General features: G+C 41.1%; 1 protein-coding gene across 1 annotated transcript; it reads left to right on the top strand.

Moving 5' to 3' along the window:
* Positions 1-374: 374 nt before the first annotated feature.
* On the top strand, positions 375-25,418 carry LOC133961495 (uncharacterized protein C14orf132). The gene is made up of 2 exons (XM_062396621.1): positions 375-807; positions 22,682-25,418. The coding sequence occupies exons 1-2, from the start codon at positions 781-783 to the stop codon at positions 22,916-22,918; spliced, it is 264 nt and encodes an 87-aa protein (XP_062252605.1). The 5' UTR covers positions 375-780; the 3' UTR covers positions 22,919-25,418.
* Positions 25,419-27,368: the final 1,950 nt, after the last annotated feature.

The raw sequence follows: 27,368 nt of genomic DNA, 5'->3' as shown, positions 1-27,368 counted from the left end.
GTGATTCCAATATTAATAAAAAAAGGCTGAAATGTAATAACAAATCTAAATCAACCTCAAAACCAAAAGCACATGCAAGTATGTGGAAAAGGTTTCTCATGTGCTTCTGTTGGTGTAGTGTACATTTCACTGAGGAGGATAAAAAAGCAATAAAAAAAGAAAAATGACTGGAGGCAAAGGAGGAGGAGGCACAGAAGGAGAGGCAGACACAGAAGGAGGGATGGGAGTAAGTAAAAAAAGGAAAAAGGAAAAAAATAGAGACAGTGGCAGAGAAAGGAGAGTGAATGAGTGACCGAGGCAGGGAGAGAGGGAGTGACTTGCACCTCCTTCTTTTTATGTGACAGTCCAGCTCTCCTGCTTCTCTCTCTCTCTCACACACGCACTTTCTCTCTCACACCGTCTCGCATCCCCATCTCTTCATTTCTGCACTGGCTCTGCTTATCTTCCCTCTTTTTGTTTATTCCCCTTCATTTCCTCCCTCTCTGTCCTCCTCCTCCTCCTTCCCCTCCTCCTTCTCCTCCTCCTCCCCTATCACCCTCCTCTTCATCATCATCCTCTTTTTATTTTCCAACCTACGACATGCTCCTCACGTGAAGTCCGTCAACTTGCACAGCCGGTGGATGTAAGCCGGGTGAAGAAAACAAAGAGGAAACAAGAAGGAGGAGGAGAAGAGGAGGAGAGAAAAACAACAGCCTGAGGCATAAATGCTCTTTCGGGGGATGAGAGGAGAAAACACGCACGTTTGAATCTTTCATTGAACGTTTTGAACGGAGCAACAGTATGGATCTGTCATTCATGGCTGCGCAGGTGAGTCATGTTCCTCCAGTTTCCTCATCACCGCCAACTTTTTACTTTCACTAATACGTACAGGTTGATTTCATGGGTGTGGCCGGTCAACAAGTTAATTTGGAGCTTCGTCACTTGATGATTGGGAGAAGAATTGAAGACCAGCAATCATGAACACACAGCATCATGTTTCATTTTGATCCAACTACTGGAAAAAAACAATGCGTATCCCTACAGTGTTGCTCAAAGTGTTTGTTGAAGCCTACGTAGGATGTGAGGATATTATAGTGGTGATAATACTTTCAATATCCTTTCAAAGTTTGTTTTTTTAATAAGATCCGACATGGACATTCTGTACTTATCTGATCCTTTCTCAGAAATCTAGAGCAAAGACTGAGACTGACAACAAATATATATATGCATATATATATTATATGTAAAATTCCATGTAGAAACTATACATTCTCCAAAGGTTCTTTCTCCCAGACATGACGTACCTGGGTGGTTAAATGAAAAATAAAGTTTCAGGGAGCTTTAAAAGGGCACAAAGACATTCACGTCCTCTGTTAATGTAGCCTGGTATTGTTTTTTTTTAATTTATCCATACATTTTTCCATTAATTATTTATTTTTTTGGTCCACATTAACATGAAAATAAAGCAATACGGTAAAAGAAAAGGAAAATACAAATATATTTAAACCAACACAATGAAAGCTGACGTAAAAAGCTCCTGTTATTGCAGTGTATCTTTTGTGTTTTAGTAAAATGATAAATAAATTGCACCAGTCTAATTGGGCCAAGACGTCAGGACTAATTGTGTCACTTTTCCAAATACTTAGTAATGATTGTTTCCATAGTGATGCATTGGAACACGTTCCACCCAATTGATTTGGCTTCATAGAGGACATGGGTTATTGTGCATCTTTTTTACAGCAGACACGTGGTTTGTTTTCATTAGGAGCCTTGGTATTCTGAGCCCCCCCTCCCCTCTCTCTCTCTCTCTCACTGTCTGGCTTCTTATGGTTTGTCTGGTGCCATCTGCTTTGCCGTTTTGTGCGCAACAGCTATAAAAATGGATCGCAGCATTATCTTCGCTGCCGGTGGCTGCTCCGAGGGCCAATCTCAGCCAAATGCTCCCAAATCTTTATAAATCAAGGAACCTTAAATAGAAATACATTAGCAAGGAGCCATCTGAGAATAGTTTTTTGGTCCAATATGTCCTGATTGAAAGGGAGGTTGATAAAAAACAGCAAGCATGAAACCTTACCTAAAATCACTCACTTTTCACTGTAAAAACCTTACGTGAAATTAATACAAAACTACAACGTCTTCTAGGATGTGATGTTCTCACCTGCGTCTAAAAACGTTGGTTGTGTAGCAGTGTGCAGGAGGCAGAATACTATGTGTATGTTCACAATGGTTGAATATTACAGTCTTTGAAACCATTCAGCTGGTGCATGGGGACTTTGGTGCATATGTAGGAGGTTTGCTCAGCCCCCACTGTGCTGTGCTGCCAACTAAACAAGCTTCCAATGGAACAATTGTGAAACAGTCAAGAATTTGACCAAAGACTCTGAAAACAAGGACATTTTATTCCCCAGCGTATAGACTGTGAAATTACTGACAGCGTCACTCAACTGTCACAAATCACCAACAACAGTCCCTATGGGAAACAACAACACAGTAATTTATCAGATAAACATGCATGTGACATTTCAAGCTGAAGCAAATAGTTGATTAATATCCAAACTGATAATTGTAGGGTCTGTGTCGGATAGGGACATTTGTAAATTGTTAGCCCTTTCAATAAAGAGAGCGACTGTTAGTCCTTTCAGCATAAAGGGTCACAGTTAGCACTTCAACTAAAGAGGGTAAAACGTAGCCCTAGTAAAGAGGACAATTGGTAGTCCATACAGTAGAGAGGACAACAGGTGCTCCATACAATATGGAGGGTAACAGGTAGTCCTTACAGTATACAGGGTTCAGGTATACTCCGTACAGTATATAACAGGTGCTCCATACAGTAAAGAGGGCAACAGGTAGTCCTTACAGCGAATTGACATTTACAAATGTCACATCTGCAACATGACCTTAGGCCAGCTAATACAGGGGCTAGCTTGGTCTGTACTCATCTGTCAGCAGAGATGCAAAACAGGTGGAATAACAATTGTTGTAGGGTAGATTGAAGTCTTGCTCATTAGTCTGACATTGCTTGTGTAAGGTTCTGAATGTTTGCCTCCACTTCCCCATCATATTTATTCACTCCTACCCACTTTTCCCCTCACATCCATTCCTTCTCCAAAATTATTCGGCACCTTCAGAGAGGTAATGGCTAATTTAACAGAGGTGAAATTCATCCCGATGACCTGAGTCACTCTGTAATGGTGACTGTCAATAAAGTCAGGCAAATGTCCCTGGAGTTTGAAGGACTGAGTTCCCAATGGTTTCTATTTTGCCAATTCATCTCAGCGTTGCCCTGCTGCCTGCAAATCATTGGACCTTGGCCATTACTTTGTTTCTGAAACATGACGGATGGTTCCACAACTGGTCTCTCCTGCACTCAGAGAAAGTTTTGGAACTCCAACTCACAGGAGCTGGTTTTATTTTCTCCCTACAGCTAAAGGACAAAGAACGAATAGTTTGGTGGATGTGTTAGTCAATAATGATGCAGCACGCTACAGTACACATTAAACTCATTATTGACATATTTTCGAACTACGCTTTCATTTAGCAAAAAGACGTCCTGAAGGACAAATACATGGATTTTGGGTTTACAACCGGACAGAATAGCAGTTCAGAGTGGTAATATAATTGTCTTTTGTTTTGCTGCACTTGTCGCTCTCCCATTTATCACAGAAACATGCTTAATAGCTCTCTCTGCTTTTGTGTATTGGTGAAGGTTTTTCATCTACCAACAATACCTGAGTTTGAAAGGGCGTCCTCCATTTAACTGAAAGTCGTGGCATCCTGCAGCCTTACAAAACATGGATTAATAGTGGACAATCACTATGAAGCTGCTGCATACTGAGCTGCAAGCAATGAGGCGATTTGTTCTTCGTTTCAAATGCACTGAATCTAAAATGTTGTTTTAAACAGCTCTTTAGATATGACAGCACTCACTTGTGCATTTCTTTCTTTTGGGTGAAATAGTTTGACATTCAAAAATGACATTAAATGGCAGATGTGAAGGGCATGAAATAGCCGATGTGTTATTAATTGATGCTAAAGTCGACCTTTTTATAAATATGTGTATGAGCAACATTTGATCCCATGACACAGAAAAGAACAATATGAACACAGCTCTGTGTTTATATCCTTTGCATTACTTTCCTGTCTGAGTGGTCAATTAAAAAATTTCTCTCACCTCAGGTGTTTTGTCTTTTCATGACAGACGATCAACATTTCACATAACTCCATTACTTAGTCAGTGAGGCTGTGGCTCTGAGTCATTCGATCTGACAGGTTGTTCCATCACCTCTCATTTTAAGAAGAATAGTCTCAAAGTGAAATATTGAGGATAGAAGGAGAGGTTGACAATTTTTACGGCATCTTTATTTACCTGCTGCTCCACAACCCGGTATCGGGAACAGAGAAGAGTAGCAGATACGCTTTTTTTTTATATTTAATGCAATGAACATAGGGTGAAACATCATGATTGACATCTGACTAGAGATTTGTTGAATATGTGTATTGGCAGGACCTCAAAATCCATAATACAATAACTACTCTTCATAGTCCCAAACGCCCAAATTGGCAGCAACCATATCCTGAATTATTTTTTGCCTCATTTTGTCCAAAAGGACAAATATATTGTCCATCTTTATTAATAATCTATGATATCTACTGAATAATAACAGCTACTTACATTCTAAAGATCCAAATAAATATCTGAACCAAGTGACACAAGATCAGAGAAAGACTGGTTGAAAACAGAGAGGAGACTTTCCCGTGCATCACTACCCCGCGATACGAAGCGAGATATGAAAATGAAAGTTGAATAGTTCACAGATTTGATTATTTTCCTATTAAACCTTTTTCAAAATAGCAGCACCCACAGGGCCTATATCAAGATCATCTTTGCTCTCAATTGCATACAAATTCAATTACATAATCGTGTTATCTTCACGCCCAGACTGTCCCTTTCTAAAGAACAAACAAAAAATCCTCCTGGTCTCCATCGTGGGGGCTTATTTGAAGAGTGTAATAATGGCACAGCAGCCATCTCAAGACTTCATTTCCCCTCTGGTCTTTTGTCTGCTTTTTTCAGCAATTGGTTTTATATGAAAGTTGTAGTCTTGAGATAGTGAAAACTTGCAACAGCCTCAATTGTTTTCACCCTGCATGATTATGAGAACTATGCAGGGCTGTACATGGGTGACTGAATAACAATCAACACAAATCAATTAGCGAAAGGTGCATGCACAGGAGAGAAATCAATACTTGAATTAGTCGAGAAGTGGGTGAATCTGTCTTTGTTAGGCGTTACTTCTATTTTTAGCACTTTAGTCTTTTCATTTCAGTGTCTTATATGCTTTGTTGTACCTGCACATATAATCTTATTCATTCAAAATGCCAAGAAAAGACAGAATAATGTTAATAATCAAACTACAGTTAATTATTTCTTTGTGTGTGTGTGTGTGTGTGTGTGTGTAATATGAACACCAGCCAGCAGGAGCATTCAAAGACATTTTTCAAGCTGCGAAGGAGAAGTGAGCGACATGTAAACACAGACCCTGCGGATGAGGAAAACGAACAGGAAGCCCCTCGGTAATAGAGCTGTAACCCAGCTTGACACACCTCCATTAATAGATGATTTTCACTGCTGGGTTGAAGGAGAGTTCAGGCACGGCCTCTTGATGGATGTGCCTCATGTCGAATACACAGGAGGTGGGAGCGTTCAGAACAAAACACCATGTGCTCTATTTTAGTCAGACGTTTGTTGACTGATTTATGTCGTCCTCCCCACGATCGAGGCGAAGGCTCATTAAAAAGAGACTTGGTCAAAAACCAAGCATACAGCTGGACAGTAGACAGTATATAATGAGGGACAGCATGACAGCTATTGTCTTGATCGGCCCCCGGTGGCTGGCTACAGTGTAGGTAATAAATCCCACCTCCTTTATGTTAATGAATGGGAAAAAAACATCATGATTGACAGCTGAGACTGCCTCATGATTGGTCGGGCGTGTGTATGACGCTGGCCTCGATACTTCTACTTCACACCCCATCACTATCTTCGACTGTGTCTCTAGAGTACGGCATAGGTGCAAAATGGTGGCACCCGTACTCTGGGAGTGAAGACATACTGTCCAGTTTAAACACAGTCTAGGGGCTGGACCCTGTGTGGTGGTTGTGTGACACTAGATGACATAATGGGATTTCTAGCATATCTATGATGTTATTGTGTTGTATTTGTATTCTGACAAAAGTGCATCCATCCACACGTTAGCCGGCAAGTAAGGTATCCTAGATGTCTCTCTCCCTAGCCATGCTTTCCAGCCCTTTGTGGATCCTCAGGTGTTCTCATGCCAGATGGGATATGTGAGCTCAAGTGTCAGCCATGTGTTGTGGTGCTTTAGTATTAATACAACTGTAGTGACGATGAAGCTTCTCTCATTCACATGGTTTTCTTTTCCTCTTGTCAGACAAAGAATGAAACGTGGCCCATTAAGACGATATGTTTACGTTCCCGGCAGTTTCCAAGCTGCTGCCCCGCACTGCTTAAAATCCTGATTTACTACGATAAGCCATTACGTCATTAAGCAAATGTGATTCAGGAGATGGAGCGGGTCAACCACTAATCAGAGGGTAGGTGGTTTGATTCCCAGCTTGTCCATTCCGCATGCTGAGGTTGTGGAAGTGAACCCCAGATTGCCCTTGACGGCCATGTTGACAGCGCGTGAATCCAATGCATGACTGATTGACAAAGTGCTGGATGAATGTGAATGGGTGAATGTCAACTGTAGCATCTCATCACTTTATTGGTGAAGACAATAATGTGACCGAGCTGCCACATTATTCTAATCTCACAGTGTCTCAGTGCTGACCTGTGTTACATGTTTGCACTGTAAACGCAAACATCTCCCAGGTCTTTTGCACCTGAAGTGAGTGATTGCATATGGAAAGAAGTCCTGGGGAGAATAAAAGGGAGACTTAATGGACTGTGACAGCCCAGTATGAAGTAATAACATCTTTCCCTGATAGACCTGGCCCCCGTAAGTGGATGCTGCTTCCTATATCACTGTGACTGTGATATTCCACGGGCATGAATTATGCATTTCTACATAAATAATCTATTCTCGCCACCCACCCTGAGATAATTTCAAAGCAACTCGATATTTCGTATCGACACGATCATTTGGAAATAAAAATTGAGCCATGATTGGCAAGGGGGGGGGGGGGGGGGGGGGACTTAGATATAGCTTCAGTCTTTTCATCACAGGTGGAGCTAAACAGGGGGCAGCTGCTTTGCTTTGGCGAGATCCGGCGAAACTCTGAATGGTGGCAGCTGATTACACAGCATCGAGAGCAGGCAGAGATGAAGTATGATTACAGTGAAGCATCACCACGGCTGCTGTAATTTATTGGGTTCATTATGCATTTTGGACATCATTAGCATACTAAACAGAAAGTGATAAAACTATAGAAGTGTGTTATGTAGTGAGGCCACGGCTAAGCTTCCTACAGTTTGCAGGGAGACATCGATTAAAACTGTTTTCATCTATGGGCGTAATTTCACTGATTTATCCCTGTGAGGACAAACAGAAAGGAGAAGAAGGGAGAATGATTTGCTGTTTGGAGAAAAAAATTCCCAGAACATTTGTTCTGATTGTTTTTCCACCTTATAGGACAACTGCATTTCTGTCTCCATTATGTCAGTCTTCACCTCAGTCGAGTCTTAAAACCCCAGCGACTTCAAACGACACCTCGGTAATAAAACCCACATCAAAACCGGCTTTTGGTTCGATCTGTTTCTCTGGGCCTTTGCTCTTTGATTCCGACCTTGGGTTTTGTTCAAAGAAAGCTGCCCTGAAGCAAATTACATTGTATACAGATAAGTCTTCTTTTTTTTTCTTCCTTCCCTTTCACTCACGTCTTTATCAATCTGCAATGACCCTGAGGTCGCTGCACACAATGTACCTGCAATGCCCGAGAAATACTGTTAGCCTAAGACAAAAATCCCTCTTTAGATTAGAGTGCAGGGCAGCGGTTCAGGTTCCAGAGACGGTCCCCGTGTGCAGCCGCAGCTCGAGAACAATCTCATAACTATCAGTGCAGCATCTCACTATCCAGGATTTATGCCTCAGATTAGGAATCAGTGTATATTAGTCTCATCGCTCATTTTGCGTCGTTTGCCCTCCGATTGTTTAAGCTGCAGACGGAATACTTTCAATTTCCTCGCTGACGTATTTCCCAAAAGGTAAATAACAATCATCCCCTCTGCTGAAGTAACTAAAATGTGTTGCTGATATTTCCTGCAAGTAACTCCTTGACATTTCACATCACAGGCTTTATGGATGCTATTTGTGTAAGACAGCAGGAGCCAAAATATCGGTTAATCCTCCGCTTTTTCTTCTGATGTTTTATACGAAGCAGGTGGACTGTGACCTTCTCATTTTGGATTCATGCAACTTTAATGCCCAGATGATGAATCAGGCACTTACAGTCAGTTGTATTACATATGGAAATCATTTGGAATGCCCACTGGTATGCATGAGTGGTGGAGAAGTACACTAACTTAGATTTTTCTTAAGACTATGAATTTTTCATGACCTTTACAAGGAGCCGTGAATCAATTCACGGCTAAGGCTCAAAGCTTTTCTTTTCTGACGCAGTCATGTGCTCAAGCTAAATACACTGATTTTTTTCATTTGACAGAGATTTCTTCCCGAGCACAAATCACAATAGTGCAAAATGGATTTGAGGATAGATTCATGTTTTTTACAGTCCTGCCCACGAGCTGTTTACAGAGGTGCAGCAAACAGCACATTTTCATCACCATTCGAGGAGTGTTGTTCCTGTAAAAAAGAAACCGAATGATGAATTGAGTATTGAGCTTTTCCATGGTGCAACTTTTAGTGCAACGCAACAACAGGGTGCAGGTTACGTGTCCATCTGGGCTTAAAGATTACTCTGTGAGCATCACACAGCTCCTGCAGGGTCGATGCTGTACAGGATCATCCACCTATGTGTAAAAGAAACATTCTAAAAGATTGTATCGTTTAGAAGCAATGATATCGTTTTATTTCTGCACATTCCTTAGATAACATCGATTTATTTCACACATGCACACCTACAGGCGATATCCAATCTCCTCATGTCCACCTTGTGATATAGATGCATCGCCTTGCACCATGAAGTGCGAGTGTGGCTTTGTGTGTGTAGGAATTAGGTTTCTTTCTTAGTGTTGTTATGACCATGAATTGTCACATTATTCATTGACTAGCAGAAATGTTTATTTTATTTTTTACTTGAGTTCCTCATACTGTACATGCACAGTTACACAGACACACGAACACACTGCCAGGATTATTAATTAAAGACAGGCGACATGCCGAGTGAGGGAGCACTTCCTGGTCTTTCACAGTATCTGAAAACACTGTACTGTAACTAGGCCAACATGGCACACGCATGACAAATTCATAACATCTCCAACCCACCCCCCACCACCGCCCACCTTCTTCCACAGGGGAAATGCACACGGCAAACCATTCATAAATGCTGATGCCAACCTGCAGGGGTATATATGCACTGTACAGGAGTATTGCACAGGCGGTGATACACCAATTTTGGTTTTCAGCCGTTGTGTTGGTCGTGCTGTCGGAAAACATTTGATTTTGTTTCCTTTGTCATGTTGCGGTTCATATTTTTGTTGCCATTCACTCGTGTCTGGTAGAGTGTTTTGAAATATAACTATTTACATATTCTCAAGCTTTTCCTTCCATTTGAACTACAACATGTCGCATATTAAACTGAGTAAAGCAGAGGTCCAATCATTAATATTCTGTCATATGAACGTTTAGGCAGAGATCAATGTGAGTTGTCAGTGTTATATCACAATTCACAACACACTAGTTATGATGAGAATGTACTACACACCAAGGGAGAACAATTTAGCTTTTTTAATCTGATTTATCTGGTGGCTGATAAAATCCAGAGTTTCAAATATCATTTTTTGCTTTTAATTTACAGAATAAACAATACCGATGTGCATTTCCGTTAAATTTTGAATAAAAATCGTGATGTTTCTTTTTTAGAATTTAAGAACTACATGATTGGATATGTTTGAGTTTTCCTTGTATTTATGGTTATTTATTGGAAACCTAATGGTTGAAATTTAAAATATCAAATTAATGACAGTGTGTTTGGCCTATATACATCAATATCAGACATTCTTAAGAAAAAGTTTTACTTTTGAAACGTTATCGACATTGACCCTTCAAAATGAAATGGGTCTGTCTCAGACTTTTTCCTTCTGATCAACATCTTGTTTACACTGACTTATTAAAAAGACAAAATGTGAAAATATGACATCATGTTATTGACAAATTCAACTGTTTTGGTGGTTGTCATCCACCCATAAAGAAAAACTAATGGTAAACTATACAGAACTTCATTAACCCATCTGTATTTATCTATAGTGGTCACTTCCATCCTAAAATCACCTACAGTGCAAACAATCTCAAAATCCTTTGCTTGGCCTTCTTTGGTTTTATACCATATAAACATCTCAAGAGTAAATCTTGGATCTTCCCTTGACTCGTCCTGTCAGATTCTCTTGGTTCACTTGTTTTCTCTGTACCACAGTTTGATTGGCACATATCTCACCAGCCCAAATGAACCAAATCAGCCGGGTCGAGATACCTGAACCGAATCAAACCAGTCAGCTTTGACACACCCAAACTGTATTGGGTCTGCCATGGTATAACAGAAATCAATGTAGTTTTCATTGTGTCCAAACATATTAATGTGGGATATGCACAGACTCATCAAAACGCACTTTTTTGATGAGTCTTCTTATTTTTACAAGATCTCCATTTAGCTGCTGTCATCGCTCCTCCGTGCATCGCACTGACACAAGCAGTATTTATTATGCGCACTTACTCTCAAGTATGCTTAATTTTGTGTCCTTCTCATTATGAGCAGAATAGATACTCCAACCTGCTCAGAATAAATATGGAGGTGGGATTCAGCCTTTGAGCAGCTTCTTAGCTTTAACAGAGAGAATGATTAATCATGTTTCTCTGTCAGATTGACAGATTGCGACAGCAGTGGGCGGGTTGTTACACAAGAGAGGAACCGAACAAGGGAAGAAATAACTGTAAGGCCCTTTATTGTTAAAACAGAGTTAGAATACACACGCAATGGAGGGATGGATCCCCGGAGGAATAGAAACGTGTAATGTTTAATTTATATTTGACAGGAAGGGTGCCGGCACTAATGCAAGGGGAACAGAGCAGAGTGGCACGTGGTGCACTACAGGAAAGACTGCCTATCAAAGAGGGAGGTGGAACTTTCAGCAGTTGTTGATTATCAATCAATCCGATTTGATATATCGGATTGACAGTTAGATATATCGAATATGGGTCAATCATTCAGTGATTGACCCATATTCACAGTTCACAACATACTCTGTCATCTGAACCTGAACCCTCTACAAGAGTGAGGAGCAGCTACCCAAAACAAAGAAACTACAGAGAGAGCCACAAGTGAGGGGTCCCTCTGCCTCAATAACATATATTAGTTTATTAACTATACAGATACATATATTATGGTGATAGGTTCCACAATTGTTCTACTTTAAGTTGTGCCCTCTATTGGCGTCAAATATGTGATCAATTAGAACCACAACGCAAAAGACAACCTTCCACCTATCCAGCCACACATCCATCCATCCACCCATCTGGCTGTATACGTAAGTGCCTGGCATAAAAATACAGTATCTAGTATATCTCCTGCTTTACAGTTAAAAAGGGAAGTAAGTAGGAAGAAGATATATATACAGTACATAAATATATATAAAATACAATTTGCTCCTCTCTCCTCAGGTCTATTAAATGGTCTGATAGCCTACGAACATTAAACAGTTGTCAAACTGTATCTCGAGACAATTTCAAATACCACGCACCAGGCAGAAGTGCAAACACATTAATGTGTGCCTGCAGCCTTGTGTGCATGTTAACATTAACAGTATAGAACACATGTACACATAAACTGCATGTTTATGTGCAAGTGCTTGTGAATAACGCCTCCTACCTTTCAGTCACGTCTCCCAGTGGAGTTATATCACAGTAGCAGTAAAAGTTGCTTTGGTTTAAAGCATCTGTCAAATGCTGTCCGTGCAAATATATGATGATATGCAAGGAATATATACCACTTTAATTTCTGTGTTCCACAGCTAATGAGACAGGGCATTAATGAGAGCAGCAGAGATGTGTGACTACAAACGATCCATGGAAAAGGGGAATGAACTGATAAAGATGAAGCAGATGCTGTGAGATGCTGTTAGTTTAGCACCGACACTCAAACAGACTGCATGGATGCCATAGGAGTAGGCAAGAGTCGACTCTGGGGGGCTCTGCTATACGGTCCCTGAGACCACCGCCTCATAATGACATCGACACAGGGAAATAAATGAAGAGCTGAAAGGGAACGTGAGAGCAGATAGAGAGAGTAGATGTGATTAAGAAACGAGGGAGGCCGGGAGATGTTGTACTTCTCCGGGAGATGACTTTTCAGCCGACACAGGATAAGGAGTGAATATTGCAGCCTCTGGGAGCCGGGAGGGAGAAGGTTTTAGACCGGCGTTGACGAGGTCAGAGCGAGGGAGAGCTCAAAGAGACGGCAGAGTGAGGGTCTGGCAACCGGGAGTGTGACCCGCAGGGGTTTGATGGACATGGAGGGCAGCGCACACATGTCTCCTGTCAGCCTCTTAGGGTTTTGAAGCGAGAGAATTGACATGAGGTGAATTTGAGGGGGTTGAAGTGAGCGCTCTGCTCCCTATAGCTCTCAAGCAACGTCGTGGTGACATTAATAGAGTGTAATGCAACTGGAGCCTTCAAACAACAGCTTTGGTCTTAAGCAAAAAACCAAACCAAAGGAGCTGCATATCAATGAGAAGCTGAAAATGTCCAGTGGAGCACATTATGTTTTTTTTTAGCATCAATGCTGGATATAAGCCCACTTTGATTCATTGGGAGTGACTGGATTAGTCCCCGTCGAGCAGGGAGCGTCTCTCTGTGCTGAAACTCGCTTTTGACGATATAAAAATATGTTTCTACTTTACAAATCTCTTAAGTTGGAGATAATTAAAAAAACAGATGCTGTCCAACATGAACAGGGATTTAGAATTAGAACTATGAAAATGTGTGAAACTAAATCGTAAAAATTAGGGATCGGGTCGAGCTAGGCCGAGAGCGACCTGCACAAAGTCCTAATTTGTCAAAATCCTTGTCCCAACGAATGATAATTCAAAAACGGCAGAATAGTTGAAGGGATGCGAATCACGTAGCTTTAGAGGCCCAGAGGTAAAGCTACTCGTCATCTCTCGGACAGAGGCAAAGATGTTTCTTCATGTTATTGCCGTGTGCTTTGCACCTCAGAGATCAATGTGGAGTGGGATCTTTCTGCTCGCTCTGTACATTGAGAGTGGGCTATGAGTGGGCCAACCCCTACTCCCTCCCCCCCTCTCTCACACACACGCTGCACCTCACACTGAACCAAGTCTTACATGAGTGGAGATTCAATTAAGGGCTTCCATCTCCATGCCTGAAATCTCTCCGTGTTGAGCAGACGTGGAGGGAGCCAGTAACTGATGGACAGAGAGTTCAGTGAGGTTGTGATCCTGTGAGGTTTTCCCCTTCTCGCTGTTCCCCCCTCATCAGATTCACTGGCAGTTTCCTGGTATGCTTATAATTGTATTTTAACTTGTGATTTTCGTAATAAAAACTTTCTTCAATACTTCCAGAAATACAAGTTACTGTATTAAACCAGGGTGGGATTAAGGATGCCGCTTTCATCTGCTGCAGGAGATTTGAAATTGTGTTGATTTATGCAAAGTTTCTTTTGATATGCCTGAAAAAAGGGGAAAACTTACCACTGATGCAATATATTTATTTTCAATACTGTGTGCTCTGAGCTATAGAGACTCCGCACACTATATCGTTACTGTGCAGCTCTCTCTTCTGCACTTTGATGATTCTGCCTGCGAGCCAGCGCTTCACATAAAGTTAACTATTTTAGATGTCTGAACACGCAAGAGAAAATACTCTGGGTGATATGAAACATAAACAGCACCAACAGAAGGAAAGTTGATATTTTTTCTAACTTACTGGTTTTTGACTTAGACTGTTTTTTTAATTTAGCCAGTTTTTTTGAAATCCAACACAATGTTCAGCTGGAGGCAGGTCAACAAGCTGAGACTTTTAATTTGTTGTAACTAAGCAGAGAAAATAAGCAAATGAAAAACCATAATCCACTAGACTGGCACTCAGTAGAGTAAATACCTCCACCAAGCCCCCAACAGTCCCCTTATGAAACCACATTTCAATTCACTAAATAAATAGTACTCCTTTTATAATGCTTGTAATTTTCATCAAGATCTATGAATTATTCTCACAGAAATCGACAAAAATCTTGAAAAATATAAACAATTCTGTCTCATAATTTAAAGAAAGTGAAAAAACTCATGGATTTGTACCATAATTTATGGGGCAGTTTCCTGACCCATAGTTCATCCACCCACCAAGTTTCATGGTAAAACATCAAGTAGGATTTGCATAATCCTGCTTACAAACAGACAGGGGTGAAAAACCTCCTTGGCGGAGTTAAGTTGAAGGGGGCTTGGAAGACACATATCTCCACCCAGGCCACAACTCCCTGTATTGCCATGTTTAAGAAAATGAAAAAAAAGAAAAACTTCCTGGATCCATTTTGAAAGATTAACAGGATCCACCCACCAATTTTCATTTAGATCAGTTTTGTTGGTTTGAAGTAATCCTGCACACAGACACAGATACAAACAGATGCAAAAGAGGTGGAAGTCAGACAAACAGAGACAGGCTGACTGGCTCATGCTCATATAGTGTAATGGGTAACACCAACACAGGTGGACTGAATGTTCCTGATTCGCCCTCAGGGTCTCCACACATGCATTAACTCAATGAATAACCCTGATTGATATATAAGGTGTCCCAGTTACAGGTTGTGAGTACACTGTCTCACTAGCACGGTTTAGCTTTTTAAAACACATAATTGATGATATAAATCACATCTGTCTTTTTGTTTCTGCCACGTCCAGCTCATATTTGTGTCCTACTTGACGTTAAAATCCCTCTCCGGCAGGTCATCACTGCACTCGACCACCACCGCTGAAAAGGAGAGGCGACATGTGACTCCTCTGGGTGGGTTTTATCTGAAATAGCTTGCGATGTAAAATACACGAGGGCGCCCGGCGAATGTGTGTGTGACATTGCTCAGCGAAAAAAATCTCCATCGCTATAGCATGACGTGTTCTTTGGTGTAAACTGTACCATAAAACACATGCTGCACACAATCCAGTGTATGCATATTTAAAATATGTGCTCTTATGAATAATGTACAACTCTCAGGTTTGGTGAAAAAGCATTTTTCTGTACGTATTGAGAAGTATCTTGAAACAAAGGAAGGGATGGTTGATTAATCAAGTTCAAATATGCCAAAATAGAGTGTATCAGTGTATTTGATTGCCAGTTCTTGACAGGCCTTTCATAATTTCTGTTGTCTGAGTTTCTTAATTCCTTGTTATTGGATGCAAAGTGCAGTCAAAAGGGGAATAAAACAGTCTTCTCTTAAACATGCACTATACTTTGAATTCCCAGCACCGCTTATTCCTCATCTTCTGTCAGAGGACGAAACATGGCAGTTGTCATGTTTAGTTTTAGACTTCTGTATTTTGTCCCGTGTGAATGGAATCTGTGCTGCTCGGGGAGTCACAGACCAAAGCAGCGCAGACTCAGGACACTTAGCAGGAATCAAACAATAGAGCATTTAGAGTTGCTCTGATGTGACAACACACACAGAAGGAGGGGAAAAGGGAGTGTGTGTCCATCATTCACTTTTCCTCGTCAATAAAAACCCTTGTCCGTGTGATCATCTCACGTCTCATCCGGCAGGAATAAGAACATCTGGCAGGAATAAGAACTCACCCTTTGTTTGTGGAGGATTTTTAATGTTTCATGGTCGATGAATTTAGTTTCATCACATATTTAAAGTCATCACGCAACCGCAGCGTATAAGCAGCGGCATTTATTCTGTGAGCAACAATCCCAGATGTGAACATGCATTATTTCCTCCACTTCACATGCTTTAAATAAATGATTTTATTTCCTGTTCTGCTTTTTTGTGCTGCCAGGTTCACCTCTGAGAGGGAATAAAAAAAAGTGTCTATCATATCAGTGAATTATGATACATTTTCTCCTGAGCTCCAGCATTTTAAATTGGACTGACAGGTTGACCAGGGTGTCCACAGCAGATAAGTTGGGCTACACTTGTTCAATTGAGTTATAAGATTTATTAAAACATTCTGCTTGGCTTGTGAGACGAGGGGAAAATCAATGAGAGAGCGGCTGTAAATCGGAGCAGCAGGAATCAGGCCTGAAACCACAGGTCTCACCACTTCTGTGCGGGTGAATAAGCCTCCTTAAAGCCACTGTAAATCTCCCCGGAGATTTAAGGCAGGTCAATGTGCTATATAGTACAGGCCAAAGCCGTTGTTTTCACTAAGTCACTGGTATTTAATTGAAGAAGCAGCTTCTATTTTTCCTGCAGGAGAAACTTAAGATTTTGTTAATTATGTGTTGTTTTACAGTACCTTGGAGAATCACAGTATCACTCTTCAGTCTATCATGGAGTCCTATTTATTTATAGCAGCCACTATGAGCCTTTCTCAGATGTTTACTTTAGCTAACATGAGGCAATTTGAAAGATTTTATTTTACAGAAGAAACAATAGATAAATTACATATGTTCATTTTTTGTTACATAGTATATAGTTATCGTCATTCCATTTTATTCCCCAAGTCAAGTTCCCTTTATAATCTCCTAAATTTGGCAGAAAATCCAACAATGTAATGTGACGCATTGTCAATGATGAAGCAACATAACAAGGATTGACTGAGGGCAGTAAATATTGTTGGATTAAATCAGCCCTGCTCATTGGTTTTGATGCTTCAGTTCAGTCTGGTGACACCCAAGTGAGGCAGCAGGGTGGTGATTGAGTATTGAAACAGTGAGAAGCGAACAAGCTCATCACGGCACATCTGTGTGTGTGTGTGTATGGTTGTGTGTGGGTGTGTGTTTGGAAAGCACACACACATACCTCTGTTGGCACACGATCCTCTCCTGAAACTGTGACACAGACAACATTAAATGATGGCTGAATTCCATTTAGTTTTCTGTGACCTGGTCAAAAGAACTGTTGAAAAGAACACCTGGGCTTCTCCTGCCATGACAAGTCAAACCAAATTGTAATGTATTAAAGCCACCATGGGACACTGCAAGCTGTGAAACCTCCCGACCTGCAGAGAGAGTCAAAGTGGAATTATTGCCTATAAAAAAAGCCTTTCTTTCAAATATAATAAAACTCTGGAGCTTTTCCATTCTGCATTTATAGAAAGTGCAGGTAGTTTTCATATTGAGGCAGAAAATGAGAAAACTCTATAGCAAAAACTCTTTCACTTGGTGCAACCCAGGGCAGGAACTAATATCTCTGTGGCCCCATACAAGATTTGATTCGTGGCCCCAAAACCTTCCAAGTGTACCCAAGAAATGTCAAGATAAAAAATATATGAAGTCTTTAATTATTTTATTCCAGGTTAAAATTATTAGTCAAGTTTTATTAATTGATCTTGTGCCCCCCAGATTGTTAATTCAAGCAGCCGGGTCCTTTTCACAGGTGGCCCGCACAAAGGGACAGCCTCTATGTGACGCCTCAAGTGCATTATGGAAGTAACACATTGCGTGAACATCGATCGTCCGTGTGATGTCAAACTCAAAGACCATTATTTAAGCGGCAGGGATCTACCTCTGTGCTCAGATTTGAAACTGAACTCATATCGTCCCCGGGAGCAGAAAACCAACACGCTCCGTCCGATTTGGTCTCAACAGCTGTGCTCGAGTGCCTTTGCGGTTAGGTAAATTACATTACATGTCATTTGGCTGACGCTTTTGTCCAGAGCGACTTACAATTAGTACACTCAACATTTATGAAGGGTCTTTTAAGGGTTCAGTATCTTGTCAAGGACACTTCGGCATTCAGATCCGAGAGAGTGGGGTTTGAACCGGCAACCTTCTGTTTGAGAGCCACAACTCTAACCACTAGGCCACACCGCCCCTATATATATGTGTTTTGGCTTCTCTTTTCTCCGAAAACATTTATTTGGGTTTTGCTTGTTTGTTCCAAAGCCATTTTGCTGAGCACTTACTGGTGGCGACGTCCCACAGTAGGCAATTACAGTCCATTCTATTTCACAATTACTGTGATCATCTGTGTAGGAGGGAGCAGCAGCTGGGACGAATAAATCAAAGCTGTGCCAGCAGAGCAGGTGGAGTCGTACATGAGAGGATGCGTCACTGTGGCGTCTGTCGGTGACGGAGGTTTCGCTGTGTGGCGTGTTTCACAGGTTCGACCGTCACTCACGGCCAAGAAGGCATGAATACTGTGATTGATGAGATTCCTCTGGTTGGCTTGTAGTTCCTCCTGACAGGTGTTACTTTTCGACACTAATCACACTCATTATTTCATTATGTAAAATCTAAACCTCAGTTTCATGTAGTGAAGTAATCCATGGATGTTGTTCGTTTAAAGATGTGAATATGATCTTTTTTTTTTCACTCGAATATATTTTGTGATACCACAAAAACATTTACTCTTACCTGGAGTGATTTGTAGCCGTACTGGTTCTGATTCTACGTTCAGATCAGTCGAATGTCCTACTCAGAGAACTCAAATATTACACCTTGTTCCATTTTCATTAGCGCTTATCCTTTTGAGGGTTATTGGGGGGCTGGTGCCTACCAAAAGTCATGTTTTAAAGCAAAATGATATATTAAATTTTGTTATAGTCGAAAAAAAAATGTAAATACATTTTCTGGGACAACTTGTGAGATTAAACCACTTTGAAAGGGGAATACATTTTCTGTGGAAGCTTTATTCCAACCGACTTCTTGAAATGCAGGACCAGACTGTTTGTCTAAAACTGGTCAGTGAACTTATTTAGTTACCCATTATGTCGTAAAATGGGCCGTTTACAGTTTTCAGGAAACCTCGGCCAGTTGTATAACTTTATCACTTAACTCACTCATCCATGCACTCCAACAAGTATGAGTTTCCTGGCAGTAATGCTTGGGGGGGATGACCTTCGTAGCCCATACACGAAAGTGCTCAGATGCTCTGGGACGCTTCTTGAGGTCTCTATTTCCCTCTGTCGCATTAGCGCTCAACTTCTTCTGGCGCTTAACTCATGTGTATGAGCCACGAGGGAGTTGAGGCAGCGTGAGGGGAAAATCACGATATGCTGACATGTAATTGAAACACCAATCCACATGTAAAGACACTTGAGCACCATCTCGGCCAAAAATAGAAAACCCAGGCAATCAAATATTTAGATTCAGGACTACTGGAGTATTTTTGGAAAAAACACACACATACACACACAAACTCACAGTATCTGCTTCATTTTATATGATACATTCACCAATTTGTGCAAAGATCCAACCCTTTTGGACAATGAGTTACTCATAAATAAAACATGGCTGTAAAGAATGCAGACCGTGTTCAGAGCCTATCCTCAGATTAATGTAAGATTTTGGAGGATGAAGCTTTGAATGCTGCATATTTCATCATTGTTGTGTTTATCCCAGAGTGGTGTGGTTTTGAAAGAAAAGAAATTTAAATCAGCTGGAAGTTGATGAGGCAGGTCAGAGGAGCTTGTACAGGTGCAGCGATAAAATGGAGTAAAAGAATCGGAGCATGTTTGTTTCTTTTTTGGGTACAAACCTTTACATAGTTATGTGAATATTTTTGGTGCATTCGCTGGACTTCTGTTGTTTATGACTTGTTAGGGTCATATGCTTTAGACAAGTGCTTCACAAATAAAGTTATTATTTTTATTGTGGAACAAATGGATGTTGATAGTCGAGAGATAGCTTGTGTTTAAATATGAGCACTTACTATGTTGCGTACTTGTATGTTTTGTCTATATAACGAATAGAGAGAAACTAAATTTCAATCCCATCCATGTCCCTTTACATAAAATGGCAGTATTGACAATAAAGTTGACTTTGACTTTGTATGAGTATATTTCATAGACAATATAGAAAGATGGACGACATGGCAGCTCCCCAAAAGTGAAGCCAAGGCATTTTGATTGCCACCTGGTTGCTGGCGGCTGTATAGGTCATCGAATCTGCCTTCTTTGTGTTTATGGACGGGACATGGACCAAAAACAAAGTCAAGTACACATTGAAGGAATTTTCTCAAAGATGGTTCTACCATATTAGGTAGTTCTTATCGCACTGATGTTTGTGTGGAGATGCGTCGTCCATTTTATATACAGTCTATGGTTTACTTCTGTAATCCATCTTATCTACTGTGTCTTCTACTTGTCCTACTGCTGAATTGTCGACCCAAGGAAATAACAGAAACATGAAAATATAAAAACGGATCAAGATTGATCAAGATGCTGTAAGCAGAAGGAATCCACGGCTACAGTGAGTGGGGGGCAGGGAGACCCAGGTTGGTGGACTTCATACACGCCTGTCTGCCTCCATCATGCTCATGTGAACAGCAGGCGCTCCACAGGATGTGTCATGACATTATTCACCACCAGAGGCCAATGAGCGGGGAGCGGCAGAATGCTTTCTAAACACTGTTTTCCCCTGTGTAAGGGAAGACCGGACGTATGTGTGTCTGCTGACATCCCTTTGCATTAGCCTGTGTGTACATGAGAGAGAGAGAGGGAGAGAGAGAAAGAGAGGGTGTGGGGGTGTGAGGGAGAGAGAAGGTGAGCAAATGAGCAAGCAAGAGAGAATTTCTGTGTATGTGAGCTCCCGACATCCCTCTGAGATATTTTTAGCATTGTTTTTCAGCCGTCTTCAGCAGAACACAGTCTGTTTCCCAGTCAGAACGTGGTTACACGCCTCTCATGCACTCTCATGTATTTCTCAATCATATGCCGCTATACAGAGACACAAGGAAAACTCACACACACACACACACACATACGGAAGCATTCAGTTGCTTCTGCTCTAATGGCTAACCTACACTGTGCTCTTATTGTCCAAAGCAATAAATCATTTTCACTTGCTACGTCTGAAATATTCATTCAATGTTAATCAAGCACTACTTTTTAATCACACACACACACACACACACACACACACACACATGCTCAGGCACTCTCAACGTTGTGTGAGGCAGACCCTGCATGTCTGGGTAGGAAACCTTGTAACCATTTACTAATGATGTAGTGACGCAGTTACCTCCCGTTTCAGTTAGCACTCAAATCTAATATTGCATGACAAGCAGGAGCAAATCTGCTTAACATGAAAGGCAAGATTTTTATGGACTCAATTCACTGGGACAGTAGAGTGGTTTATTTTTGCAACGTTTTTGCAAAGTCGTTGAAAATACGTTGCACTTTTACATAAATTAAACAATGTAAGCAATCTACAGCCATGCTAGATGCTAAAATCCTTACAATGACCATGCTAACGTGCTCATGATGAGCAAATATGTTCCATTGATTAACTAGTGGAAGCTAAAGTATCACAAAAGTCCTGGGAGAGACATAAATGTGGGTAACAAACTTCCTTGCAATTCATCCAACAGTTGTTTAGACATTTCATTCAAAACCACAAATGTTAATTTCACTGTGGCACAAGAAGAAAGTCAGGGATCCATTGGCGGTCATCATCTGGGCACCATAAATGTCTGTTCAAAAGTCAAGCAGACCAGTAATTGTCAAGACATTTCCCAAACCAAAAGGTTGGACTGACCGACAGACCAGAATTAAAAAGTTTTCTTTTTCAGTGGCCAGTGCTCTGCTGAATCAAAGCTCCCTCCCATAGATGGCAAAAAGAGAAACTCTAAAATTGTTCTTAATTTATTTATTTAGTTACTGTTAAATTATGTTTTCTCCAAGCTTTGTTTGAATTGAGCCGATTTTCACAGAATATCACTCGGCTGCTTAAACTTGAAACAGCATTTGCTCTTTAGTAAAAATTATTATAGCCCCCATGATTTAAAGCTTCAACGTTTTATTTTATATTTTTTCAAGTATCTCTCCACACTTAAAGGAATGAAATACAGATTTTCAATATCTCTCAGTCTTGAACAGAATAAACTGTTGAGAAGAGACAAGATTCAATCATCTTTAAATGGCCGCTTAAGATTTTATCGTCCAATGTATCAACGGCTGAGATGAGTTCAAGGACAATTAATATTGTCTTCATGCCAACGTCAGCTGCATGCAGTTGGTCATTGCTGACCTTGATTCACACAGTCTCAGTGCTGTGCAAAAAGTTTGAAGCAGATGGAAATTCAGAAAATGTTTAATGTTATTCAAGGAGGAATATAATTTGCTAGATTAATGTTTCTAAAGTGGTTGATTTAAGAAAAGGCAGCTTGGAGATGGGCCTAAAATCAGCCTAATTAGAGGGATCCAGAGAATTTCTTCAACAGGAAATGAACTTTACAAAAATACCAAAACACAGACAGCAATTAATAATCCTAAAATATCTCTGCTGTCTCTATTCTACAGGTGCTGTCTACAGGTCATTAAAATTACAATATGTCTATCTCTATGATATCTCCATGTATCCGACCTTTCTCCATTCTTTTCTCCCTTCCGTCATAGATCCCGGTTATGACCGGAGCTTTCATGGACTCCTCACCCAATGATGACTACAGCGGCGAACACTCTCTCTTCAACTCCTCGGCCAGCGTCCACGCCGCTGCCTTGGCTGGCTCCGTACAAGGTCAGCAGGATGAGTCGCAGTCCATGTCCAGCGACGCCATCTGGCTCTGGATCGCCATTATCGCCACTATTGGAAACATAGTGGTGGTGGGCGTTGTCTACGCCTTCACTTTCTGATGAGGGTATGCTCATAAAGACAAACGTGTACATGTCCTGGTTCTCCTGGATCTCTGGGCCCCTGAGTGAGGCCTTGCTTTGCAGACACACGTTCACTCTCACTCTATCTATCTGTGTCTCTCTCTGTCTTTCTATCTGTCGCTATCCCCTGGCTTTCGGATCAGTTCGGGGCCCTGAGGCTTTGGAGGTTGTGATACTAGACAATGAAATATAGACTATATAAACACTATATTTCTTCATCAGATGGGAGGACTGGTACTTGGCTATGTTTGCTGTCAACATTTGGAAGTTGGAGAAGAAGCTTTTTGCATACGACAGCTCTTTAGTTTGAAACAGAAACAACCGACCTTGCGCTCTCAACCGGGAATCTGAGGAACTGTTTTTTTTTTCAGCCTAAGTTTATTTCCATGTTTCAGACAACAGGCTCACTTGTACTGCAGAGTGTTGAACGGGGAGTAAATGGGGCTGAAGATTCAGGTTGATCCGGGGCCATCTTAAACATGCACCGCATACTTGCTAAGCAGTGATCTTTAATTATGTGGCTTAAGAGATGGGGAATGTTTAAACATTTAGAAAGCACAGGGATTATTTTCATGTCAGGCAGCCCTACGGGTCTGCATGGAGCTCATTTAAGGATTCATACGGGGATGAAGGTATAATTTGGACACTGATCAGTAGTGTACATAATATGTTTCTCAATAATTTGACTGACAGGAAACTGCCTTTGGTACACACTTCAAGTCTCAATCAAATGTCTTCTGCAATGCCAACTCAATCATACACATGAATGATGACTTAGTAATTCTGTGTAAAACTAAGTCAGCCTTTTTCAAATTAATGGACTTATTGTTCGAATACCTACAGTGTTATCTACCAGCGAATATTAGAAAGTATAATTGTTATGTCATGGTCTGTTCAGTTATGTTTAAATATAATCTACATACGTTAATTCAATATGATATTATTTGCTTCTTCACCTTTTTTTTCAGTATAAGTCTTTAAATCACTTCATTTTTTCCTTACTTGGAAACAATTACCATCAGCAACAGAAAATAAAAATTCCCGATATCACACATTTGTCAGGGCAGTTGTGGAAAAGTGGTGAAGTGTGTGCCTCTAAAAACGTTGTGTAACACTTACCGGATCTCGAGTGAACACTGCGATACACGTGTGTACCAATGTGAGTGGGAAGTGATTTTTTTTTTTTTATCAAGCTCCGGCTCCGTAAATTAGTTTTGTGCTACTGTGGAATCTGGAGGCAGCTGTCTCCATGGCAACTAATCCTCATCCTATTTGGGAATCATAACCTTTCTTTTAGTCTCGAGCATAACGCTCCAGCTACATATGCAAATTAAGCATTCTCAAAGAAAGGAAAATACAAGACACTGCATTTGTACTGCTATTATAGCTGGTAGAAATTGGCTTGAAGTCTGCTAAGTGACGTTTTGTGCTTTGCTGACAGTTTTCTCCCCTTTTTATGAAAACGTTCGACGAAGGAAGAGTGGATACAAACACTTTCCCCTAAACGAGCAAAGTGTTTTATCCGTTGACTTGTAATTCGTTTTCTCTCAAACTGATTGATCTTTGTATTTAGATGACGAGTCTTTAGAGAGTTCTTTATTTTAGTGAAGTACTTCTCCTGGGATTTAGACGACAATGTCAATGTGCTTTAGATTGATAATAATGCAAACCTGTGTAAACACCATATCTGTTCAAATGTTCCGACACTGCTACAAACAATACCAGCTTATATCTACTGTGTTAGGAAAGGCTCTGACACACACTAATCCCTCGTTATTATGTTTGTATGCAATGCTCAAAGACTTTTCAAGCCAGATATTTTTAATAAATGGTTGATGTAGAACATATTTGGACATGTAAACCTCAAACTCAAATGCTTTTTTTGTAAAGACCTGCTTCTCTTCAAACGTCTGTATCAGTGCACCTTGTCATTCTCTGTTGATAAAAAATTCATATGTCAACTGAAGCTGTTCATCGGCGCTGACAGTGTCAAGTGAGGGGTGCCGCGGTGGAAACACTGGTGGCTAAGTTCAAACTTTTATCTCGCTCGTCATCAGTGCTTGATGGCGTGAGACTGTGTCCCGTGCAGCTCCTGACTCACCTGCGATGCTCCCGGTGAAAGCCGACCCACTGGCAGGCATCGCCGGTCGCTGCTGAGCCATCAGGTGAGATTGATGCTGAGCTCCGATGGCGCCATCTGTCACTCTGACACATGGACTCGGGTTATTTAGAAACCACCTGGATTCGCTCCTCTGTGGACCCAGCCCCCACTGCACCGCTCTTTCCATGAACAGGGAAATAATTCACTCGAGGAAGTGATTCTGTGCATTCCTGGGTGACTTTCTGACATTTTATCCTACACTTCTAAACCCATTAGTAACTTTAGAAACTTTTGATTTACTCCCGGCAATCAGGTTATGTTTTCACCCTGAACAACCCCAATGACTGATGGTTTGTTTTTTTCAAAGCAAGATTACACAAAAATGACAAAAAAACGTGATGGAAGGATGTGGTATCGGTCATGGAAGAATCCATTTCCAAATACATTTGTCTTTATTCTTGTAAAATTAAAGACATTATTCTCTTCTCAGCCTACCTGGAGTTTAAAACTTCACTGAGCCCCCCCACACAGGTTAGTTTATACAGCACAACCGTTGAATCCAGAATGATTTATATCAGCAAAAGCAAATCCCTGTCACCCCATGGAGAAGTGGTGTCAAAACACATCTAGAGATCACCTTCCATGAAGCTGCACTGCTCAACCTTTACAGACTAAATCTGCCACTTCCCCCGTGTGGAAAGACAGCTCGCTCTGATAATCTATGGATGATCATTTCCCTTCAAATTCGCCACGGGCCTTCCCTGATCCCCCCTCAGCAGAGGAGAGGGAAGTGAAGTCAGCTGCACATGATCTTCGAACAACCTTCACGTTGCCTTCACTGCTCGTTGTGCTTCGTCTGTGTCCAATCAACCCACTCAATTGTGTACAAAATAAAAGCCCCACGGGTCTAACAACAGTCTGTGTTTTGGAGAGGGAGAGGAACCAGTGACTACCAGTTTACCAGTGACCTTAGTGGACCTAATCTGGGCTGATGCCTGGTAATTATTAGACTCTCAGGTGATGGTTCAAGAAAAAAACCCAGAATGACAGAGACTCAATCTGTATGATCTATATAAGATGAGGCAACAGCTGTCCCTGTGAATAATACATACAGATCATGTAAAGGCAAGGCAGGGTTAATCAGTGTGAAGGGAGGGAAGGAAGAAGGAAAGAAATAAGGAAAGGAGAGAGGACAGGAAGGAAAGAAAGAAATACAGATTGAAAGAAAGAGACAAAGAAGAAAAGGAAGGAGAACAGGAAGGAAGGTAGGTATACAGAAAGAAAAGGAGGGAGGATCGGAAGGAAGGAAATTAAGGAAGAAATAAAGAGACAAGGAAGGAAAGGAGGGAGGAAAGTAAGGAAGGAAGGAATAAAGAATGATAGAAAAGAAGGAAGAAAAGAAAGATAGACACGATGAAATAAAGAATGAAAGAACGGAAGGAAGGAAGGAAGGAAGGTAGAAAGAAATGTCATTAAGATCAACCAGATTCCAATCATGGGTGACAGCTTGGTGACGAGGTGTGGGGCTGGTTAAGCAGTTTATAGACGCATCTTGTCAAACTGTCACTTCAGAGACTCATTGAAATGTACAGTTTGTATCTACACACATTTTCTTTGCCACAACAAAGGCTCCACACTATCAGAAACACACAGAGCCATGGGGTGCCACCTCTGACATGCAGCTTCAAAACACACCAATCCATCAATGAAGAAAAACAATAATGAATTAAAACAACAAATCAAGAACTCTTGGCCCCACTTTGGTTTCCTGTTTATCATATTTATCTTCCAATCATTCCACACGGATCTCAGTATAATTAGGTTCACGACAAGACTTCCACACAATCATTCGACTTAGTTGCTCATGAGAGAATTAGCATCTTGTTTTAACACTGAGAAGCCAGTAGCTGACAGTGGGGGAGAATTCATTACATTACATATACAGCTCTCAGGCTTGTCTCAGATACAAATTTAAATAAAGCACATTCTGACAACTTTGACATTTAAGCAGTTTTAGTGATTCAGGAACTTCCTTGGGGTCTTAATGAAATGTCTGTAACATATTTTGGTCAAAATACCACAAGGATCATTTAAAACAGAACCTTTTTTACCCTGTCTAAAACAGCCCTCCTCAGATTGACCTGTTTTGAGTGCCCCGCCCCCCTCAGCCCCGGTGAGCCTGGCTGCGAGAGTGCCAGCTCCCCAGCGCAGCCCTGCAGTGGGAGCAGTGGGAGCTTGAGCTGGCACAGCAGCAGCATCCTTCCACACTGTTGAGTCAACGTTTAGAGGTGTCCCGGGGTCCCTTGTTTATGCGGCCACTTAAATGTC

This window comes from Platichthys flesus, chromosome 10, assembly GCF_949316205.1.
Source record: "Platichthys flesus chromosome 10, fPlaFle2.1, whole genome shotgun sequence".
Taxonomy (NCBI): Eukaryota; Metazoa; Chordata; class Actinopteri; order Pleuronectiformes; family Pleuronectidae; genus Platichthys; species Platichthys flesus.
Note: the sequence above shows the minus strand (reverse complement) of the source record. Positions and strands in the feature narration are given on the sequence as shown.